General features: G+C 55.2%; 1 protein-coding gene across 1 annotated transcript; it reads left to right on the plus strand.

Annotated features, from left to right (window-relative positions):
- The first annotated feature begins 1489 nt into the window (after positions 1-1489).
- LOC134523457 (tektin-3-like) lies at positions 1490-8036 on the plus strand. The gene is made up of 7 exons (XM_063352401.1): positions 1490-2068; positions 2627-2710; positions 3363-3433; positions 3715-3858; positions 4697-4919; positions 6142-6296; positions 7820-8036. The coding sequence occupies exons 1-7, from the start codon at positions 1490-1492 to the stop codon at positions 8034-8036; spliced, it is 1473 nt and encodes a 490-aa protein (XP_063208471.1).
- The last annotated feature ends 413 nt before the right edge of the window (positions 8037-8449 follow it).

An 8449-nucleotide genomic window follows, 5' to 3' on the forward strand; every position in this document is an offset into this window, starting at 1 on the left:
GGGGTGGCACAAAGTGGGTTTTTCCCTCCCTTTCCTAAACGTGTGTCTGTCAGTATCTGAAAGGGCAGAGTTTATTTGTGGGGGTGGGAGCCAGGGAAGCTGCCTCCCACACTCCCAAGGCTGTTTCTCAGGTATAAAGCCGCACGGAGCTAGGGAAAGCGCCGTCATTTATCCCTAGCCGGGAGAAAAGGGCTGAAGGGAGCGGTTTGTGGGAAGCGGCACACACGGTGGTTTCTGTTGGACCTGAGCGCAGACATTTCGTCCTCGGTTCTGCCAAACTGGCTCAGAGGGTCGTGTTTGCGAAAGCTTCTTTTTCTGCTGCATTTGAGGGTGTGAGTTTCCCGCTGCCTGTGCCACAGCCACTCCCATCAGGGATCTTGCTGTAGCACACCCGTGTCCTCATCTTCCCCTGGGGCTCCGAGCCAGGCTGGGAGCAGTGGGGACGGGACGGTGTTAGGGGAAGGACACGTCAGGCTGGCTACAACAGCCGTATTGAGGGACTTATTCCTGCCCCTGGGTGACACTTGTAACCTCACAAGAGCTTCGTACCGAGCACCACGTACCCCTCCGGAGTGTTTGTCCTCAGATGAGGTGTGTTTGGTGGCCCCCTGCCTTATCTTGCTGATAACCATCGATTGACAGCCTCAAGCTGGAGAGGACAATATGCAATTCTTGGTAGCAAAATCTTCATGTGTGGCCATTCCTCCTAGGGCTACTGCAAGGCTGGTGTTTCCCAAGCGCTCTGAAAAGACTGTGGGCCATCTCCTTCCCACGCACACTGATCTTACACCAGGTGAGCCATCGACACCTTTCCTCCTTTGCAAGGCAAGAGGCGGCCCCTCTTTTGAGGCTGAAATAGGGGTGTGGGGGGGTCAAATTTGGATATAGTCCTGCAAAGCTCAGCTCCCCTGCAGGCTCCTCACTCCAGCATTTAAGGCAAGGGAAGATAGAGGGGGTGAGGATGAGTCCCTCACCCACCCACAAACGGCGCTGGGCCGGTAGCAGATGTGTGTCCAAAAGGGACGCAGCTCTCGGGGCTGGGAATGGAACTTTTACAGAGAAAATGACCTCTGGAGTATCAGAGGATCAGCAGATACGCCAGCCAAAAGAAACAAAGGAACAGCAGAGAAGGAGCAACTCCAGTTTGACTGGATTGACAGATTTAAGGAAAAGGAAGGCACGGTATCTGTCATTCTCCTTACGGCCGTGATTTGTTTTTCTCCGCCTTCCAAGACCTGATGCTAGATACTAACAACCAAGTCAAACGCTTTTATATACAAATGTTTGGGATGCTGTCAGGAGGGATTTGTTGTCAAGGGGTTTAGGCCTGTTCAGGCGCTGTGAGGGCGCTCTGTGCGTCGCTGTTTGTGTTTGCAGTTGCGGGTGTTGCTGTAAGAAGTAAGGCAAGTGCAGGAGGTTGCTGAGGTTGTCCTCTCTCTCCTCCTCTGTGCAGGACACGGACGGGACACACGAATAGCAGCGGTGGAGCATGGAGTCTGTCGGCTCTCCCTTACCAGCAAAGTTCGCCCATCCCAGAGCCATACCCACCAGGTTTCTCCCTGCCATCCACACCATGGCGTCAAGCTATAAGAACCGATTTCCTTACCGCCCCTTGCCTCAGAGCTACAGCCTCCCCTGGATGCCCAGCACCTACTACAAAACGGCTGCCAGCAAACCAACTTTGGCTGCCTTTTCCAAGAGTTCCCAGGGGATAACTGCCAGCGAGAAGCTTCCATCTGTTTCCACCAGAACGACCGTCTTCACCCGCTACACCCCTGAAGACTGGTACAAGTCCAACGTGACCAATTACAGGGAGTCGGAGACCTCCCAGAAGAACGCGGAGCGCCTGAGAGCCGATACCTGCCGCTTGATTGACGACAAATACCAGCAGACCAAGAAAACGCAAGCAGAAAGCACCAAAAACCTGGGAGTGCGCGCCAATGACATCGCGTTTTGGAAATCGGAGCTCTGCCACGAGCTAGATGAGGTGATCGGGGAGACCAACGCGCTCACAGAGGTGAAGACCAGGCTGGAGAGAGCCTTGGCCGAGGCGGACGCCCCTCTCCGGGTAAGCACCCGTCCCGGCGCGCTGCAAGCTGTAGCCTACTGCTGAAACATCTGCAGCCCTTCAAACGTCTCATTAAGTTTCACTGCAGCTCCAGAACGTCTAGAAAGCTTTTATTAAGAGGCCATTAGTTAAGTTAGTAGTAACCAAACCCCCCTTGCCATCTGCTGGATCCCCTATCAGCACAGGCTGAGCACGTCAGAGCAGCGTTTGCTTAACTCAATATTTTTAGAAGTGGTACATCCAAAATCCCGGTTTGGGAGACAAAAGCCCGTGTCTTACCACGAGGCTCTGGCGAGGTGGGCGTCAAGGCTGACACAGGTCCCCCGTTTCAGCTGTGGCTGCACCAGGGACACGTCTGCTCCCTCATGATGGTTTAATGCTGATGTTGCAGCTCGCCTGCTCCTTGTCAGCTAAACCAGCTGCCCCGGGCCACTTTTTTCCCTCTCTTGTCATCTCCGTGCCCACCTAGAATTTCTTTTCTCACATTACTGGAGATGGGGACGGTCCCCATAGAGAGCCCTGCCCCTGCAGCCAGCGGTGATGGCGTGTCCCCAACAGGTCGCACAGGAGTGCTTACTTCACCGGGAGAAGAGGATGGGCATCGACCTGGTCCACGACAACGTGGAGGAACAGCTCTTAACAGTAAGTTGGGCAACTCAGATCATGCGTTGAAGCTATTTTTACTGGATTTCAAAGTTATGGGATTTGGAGCACTGATCACCTGCCTCCAGCAGCCGGAGCTTCACAAAGGCAATGGGTTTGTGCTGAAGTCAAGTGAGCTGAGAGCAACACACTTCCTCCGGTGGAGCTGAATGTGTCTCAGAAATTCAGCCTGGGCATTTACACCGAAGTCAAGTCCATCTCCTCTTGTCCCATACGGATGGGATTCCTCCTGGGGAGGAAAACATTTTGGGAGCAAAAAGGGCAGGTGCTGATCTGGGGACGGAGGTGTGTAGTGGTCCAGGGAACCGCTCTGCCTCTCCATACCAGGATGTGTCTCTGTCCCTGCAGTGGGACTAACCACCACTTGACACTGAGGTCAAGGTGAAAAAGTCCTTATTGACCCACCCTGAAAGGGAACGCAAAGGCCGTGGCTGCAGCCACAGCACCCTTCTGTCCCCTCCAGGGCGCTGGGCGCAGGCTCAGCTGCGAGTTTTCCTGCCTGTTTGCTTTGGGCAGGAAGACAAGCAGGCAAGTTCTTGCTGTGTGCAGGGTTGGAGAGGTCCAAGGGGAGGAGTGTGACCAGGACGAGTGAGTATGGACACTGATGGGGTCCTCTTTTGCCTTTGCCCAGGAAGTCGATGTCATCAGGTCGTGCCAGGAGAAGATGCAGCAGTTCCTGGACAAGGCCAAAGCCCAGATCACGTAAGGAGGAGCTCCTTCTCTCATGTCGTAGGGCTGATGTGCATTTGTGGTCACAGCAGAAGCCCAGCAGAACCCCAGCAGATCTGAATCCCCAGAAGAACCCCGTCTATCCCCACACCCCACAGGCGTAAAGCCCATGGAGGCTCCATGGCATGCGGGCGGTGATGCTCGTGGGAGGACAGACCTGCGTGGCAGGGCGGGAGCTGCTGTGGGGAGTGGAACGGGGAGGAAGCCATTCCACCCGTACGTCCCCACCGATGGCTGCTGTTTGCATGTTGAAGGTCCAACCGGGCGGCCCAGCACAACCTGGAGAAGGATCTGGCCAACAAGCAGGTGGCCCACCGGATCGACGACAGGTGCCACCACCTGATGAACACCTCCCAGGGCATCAGTTACTACCGAGGGGTGGAGCAGGTCGATGCCACGTGAGTGCACGCTGTCGGTCCCCAGCAGCAAGCTGTCCCCGGGATACACGGTGCCTCTCCCTGGCCGGGAGCTGCTTGTCCCCAACCCAGATCCATCCCGCCTGGAGACACCTCCCTCACAGCGGTCATTTCTCTCCGCTCCCCGGAAAGGGAGCACAACCCTCTGCTGACAGTTGGATGCCAAACATCCAGAGGGTGAAAGCCAGTCCCACCTCATTAAACATTCTACCAGGGGTTGAGAGATCAGCCTGCCAATTAATTCAGCGGAGCACCTCTGCTGAAACAGCTCACTAAGTTTATGCATATTTTCAAAGATGTGTCTTAGTTGTTGTTAGGCGATGTTTATACTTTGCAAGGACTCTTTTCAGCTTCCCATAGAAGTGAGGAGGAGCATAGGCAGAACAAGGGAAAGGCCAACGGAATATTCCGTACCATAGATGCCATGCTCAGGATATAAATGGGGGTTGGTGCGGGGTGGGAATATGCGGTCGGGGCTCGGGAAGGTGCCAGTTCACTGGGTGGTGAGAGTGACTTCTCTCATTATTATTATTATTATTATTATTGGTTTCTGTTACTGTTCTATTAAACTGTCCTTATCTCCACCCACGAGTTTTTCCCTTTCCCTTTCCCCTCCTTTTCTCCCTCTTCTCCCTTCTGGGGGGAAGGGGGAGAACTGCACCAGCGCACGCGTGGTCCTGGCTGCTGGCTGGGGTTAAACTATGACATACAGTCCAATTAAAAGTGTAGATTTAAGCTATAGTGAATCCACGCTGCTCCCTGGCAGGGTCCATGCCTGCCCACATCCAGCTTACCGGGGGCCTCTCCTTTTCCCCGCCAGGATCTCGGTGCCGCAGTCCTGGGCCAAGTTCACCAACGACAACATCCTCCGCTCCCAGAGCCAGCGGGCGGCCTCCGCCAAGCTGCGGGATAACATCGAGAACCTGCTGGCGGTGACGGACAGCCAGATGTGGCGGCAGTTCAACACCGTGAACGGCGCCTTCACCAACCGCATCGCCGAGACGGCCGATGCCAAGAGAAAGATTCAGACCCACCTGGCCAAGGTAGCCTGAACCCCTCCCTTTTGGTGTGACACTGTCACTTCCCGGTGACACCTCCAAAGCGCGACCCTCCACGCAGACCTGGCCCCAGCAGAGGAACGGTCACCACAAGAACCTTGTTATAGCATCATTTAGAATCATGGAGTCATAGGATGTGTTGGGTGTGAAGGGACCTCTCAAGGCCACCTAGTCCAACCCCCCCTGCAGTCAGCAGGGACATCTTCAACTGGATCAGGTTGCTCAGAGCCTCATGCAGCCTGGCCTTGAATGTCTCCAGGGATGGGGCCTCCCCCACCTCTCTGGGCAACCTGGGCCAGTGTCTCACCACCCTCAGTGCAAAGAACTTCTGCCTAATGTCTCATCTAAACCCGCCCTGCTCTAGTTGAAACCATTGCCCCTCGTCCTCTCGCTACATGCCCTTGCAAACAGCCCCTGCCCAGCTTTCTTGGGGACTTTCTTCTTGGAGCAGGATGAGTTGGCAGTGTAATTTCATCCCAAGGGATACTGCCCGTTGCTCATCCCAGCTGACAGCCTGCTAGCACAGGGATTTCCAGCAGAAAATGCCAGCACTACTTGCATCAGCGCTAGTTACTTCAGAGGCGCTGGCTGCCCTGCAGAAGGGCTTTACTGGGACTCTGCTGGGGTGTCTGCTGTGGGGTTTGCAGCTTTGCTGCTCCTCCAAGGACGTGTTTTCGGTCTCAGCACTCTGTGGTGGCTGCACAGGTATCGGTGTGTTTGCTCCGCCAAGCAGATGAAGTGGAGATCAGCCATGGGCAGCAGGCTCGCACCACTGGCTCTCATGGAAAGCTTCCTGAAAAGTGCTCGGCACAGATTAACCGAGCAGAAACTGGGCTTGCAGCATCGCGGGCTGGTGCCACATCCTTCAGCGAGCAGCATCCACCAAAAACCTGCCCTCTGTTAGTTGCTAGTGATGGACGATCAGTTCCTGCAAGCAGTAATTTTGGGGAGCGGGTAATTCAGTAGATCCATCACTGCTCCAAAACCTCCTCTGATGTCACAGCAAGAGCAAAGAGAGGCTTTTCCCCGCAGAGAAATGGCTGCTGGATCTGTGCCTCCATCTATGGCAGAGTGAGAGCAGTCTGAGCCCGGGGTCTGCTGATTGAACTTGGTTTTTTTCTGCAGATGGATGGCAGAAAAGGGAAATCACGTTGCCGCTGGAGAATACATTTTTTAAATTTATGCATGTGTTTCTTTCTTACACCAGACAGTGCAGGAAATATTCCAGACCGAAAGGAATACAGAAGCCATCCAAAAGGCCATTAGGGACCAGGGGCCTCCATTAAAGGTGGCTCAGACCCGGCTGGACGAGCGCACTCGGAGGCCAAACATGGAGCTGTGCCGGGACACTGCCCAGCTGCGGTAAGGCAGGAGCGCGGGGCCGGCGGGGACCTCGAGGGCTCACAAGTGGTAGCACTCGGGAGCATCGCTGGATGACAAAATTAATCATGGGGGGTTGCTTTTTTTTCCTAAAGAGTCCTTCCAGAAGTGCAGCGACATAATCAAAAGCAATGAGCGGGTATCCCAGCCTTTGGGTGCTGGGAGAGCTCTGCGCCCACAACGGAGGCTGTACCCCATGGCCGGGGGCGGCCTGATGCCACCCCACGAGGGGCTGGATTTTTCCTACTTGCATCAACCCCGTCTTCTCTCCTGCCTGCTTCCCGGCGGCTGGATGGGCTCAGGTTTGAAGGACAAGCCCTTTACTCTCACACGGGCTCATGCTGAGAGCTCTTAGGTCCTTCCTTTTGGGTAACCGCAAGGGTGCAGCTGCGGTGCAAGGTGCTGTGTCCAGTGCTGGGCTCCCCGGTTCCAGAAGGACAGGGAACTGCTGGAGAGGGGACAGCAAAGGGCTACCAAGAGGATGAGGGGACTGGAACACCTCTCTTGTGAAGAAAGGCTGAGGGATTTGGGTCTCTTCAGGCTGGAAAAAAGACGCCTGAGGGGGCACCTTCTCAACGCTTATCAATAATGAAAGGGGGGGTGTCAGGAGGATGGGGCCAGGCTCTTTTCAGTGGTGCCCGGGGACAGGACAAGGGGTAACGGGCACAAACTTGAGCAAAGGGAGTTCCACCTAAACAAGAGGAGGAACTTCTTTGCTGTGAGGGTGGCAGAGCCCTGGCCCAGGCTGCCCCGAGAGGTGGGGGAGTCTCCGTCTCTGGAGACATCCCAAACCCGCCTGGAGGCGTTCCTGTGCCACCTGCTCTGGGTGACCCTGCTCTGGCAGGGGGTTGGACTGGGTGATCTCCAGAGGTCCCTGCCAAGCCCCGCCAGCCTGGGATTCTGTGCACCACACGGAGAAGCAGTGAGGGCTGTGCTCACCTCCCCTGGGGACACTGGAAATCCTGTCAAGGACAGAGGGAGCTCTTTGGCATTGCACCCCGAGGGGCTGGGGAGGATCAGGCTGCCCTCTGTGAGGCACCCTGAACTTCACACCTCCTCCTGGGAGCCCGCTGGGTGAGGCTCCCTGGGAAGCCTTTTCAAAGCAACTTAAACCCAGCCCCGGAGCCGGTTTAGCATCTCTCACGCCATCCTTTGTTCCATCCTCCACTTGTTTCACCTTCGCTTTTAGCCTCTCCCAGCTGTCCTCTTTTGCTGCGTGTGCACCCGTGGGTGTGGGGAGGACCCTTGCCCGGGGAAATCCAGGAGGGGGAGCCAAGAAACCCACAAAACCAAACAGGAACGGGAAACCACAGCTGCTTGTCCCTCTGCTTGGTGGCACCACCTGCTCTGGCAGACGCGGCTGCGCGTTGCCGAAGCCTTCGAGCAGATGTTCACTGAGCGCGGTGAAGGGGGAAAACCCATGCCCCAGGCGCCCATCAGCAACGCCATGCTAGAAACCACTCACGTGACAGGACTTCTAATGAGGGCTCCTTGCTGTTTTCCAGCCTTGTCAACGAGGTCCGTGACATCGAAGAGACGGTGCAGACTCTTCAGCAGCAGCTGAGAGACAGCCAGGACACCTTGCAAATGCTGGTTCGCACCAAAGCCATCCTGCAGCACGACCTGGCCGTCAAAGCCAACTCCCTGTTCATTGACCAGGAGAAGTGCATGGCGATGCGCAAGACCTTTCCCAGCACCGCGCGGCTGCTACGTCCCATCTAGGCTGGGCTCAGCCCACCCCATGGCATCCGTTGCCAGAGTTATCAGTTTTCTCTATATGCTTTGAAAATTACAAGATTAAAATTCCACTTCCTGATGGAAGCCTGGCTAGAAATTAAATTATCACTTTGCATGTCACATGGTCTACCTGGAGTATTTTTTTTTTCCCTTTGGTTTTTCTCTTTCCACTGCTCTTTCACGGTGTGCCAGAAAGTAACTGAAAATATCCTGGATGCAACTAAGAGTAAATCCACCCACGGGGATTCATTCCTACCCATTCGGTCTGTGATTTTAGGAGAAAAAGTGTCGTGTCCTCCTCCTTTGGAGTCTGATGTGGAAAAAGCACAGGGTGAAGCCATGTCTCGAATCACCTCCTTGCCCTCCATGGGCCTTAGTGTGGCTTTTAGGAGGATCTG

The sequence above is a fragment of the Chroicocephalus ridibundus genome, chromosome 14, assembly GCF_963924245.1.
Source record: "Chroicocephalus ridibundus chromosome 14, bChrRid1.1, whole genome shotgun sequence".
Taxonomy (NCBI): domain Eukaryota; kingdom Metazoa; phylum Chordata; class Aves; order Charadriiformes; family Laridae; genus Chroicocephalus; species Chroicocephalus ridibundus.

Bases quoted from the DNA above. Each gene is read 5' to 3' on its own strand.
- LOC134523457 (XM_063352401.1), top strand. From the start codon at position 1,490: ATGGAGTCTGTCGGCTCTCCCTTACCAGCAAAGTTCGCCCATCCCAGA. The intron at 2,069-2,626 runs GTAAGCACCCGT...TGTCCCCAACAG, and splicing joins AGGCGGACGCCCCTCTCCGG to GTCGCACAGGAGTGCTTACT. The intron at 3,859-4,696 runs GTGAGTGCACGC...TTTCCCCGCCAG, and splicing joins GTGGAGCAGGTCGATGCCAC to GATCTCGGTGCCGCAGTCCT.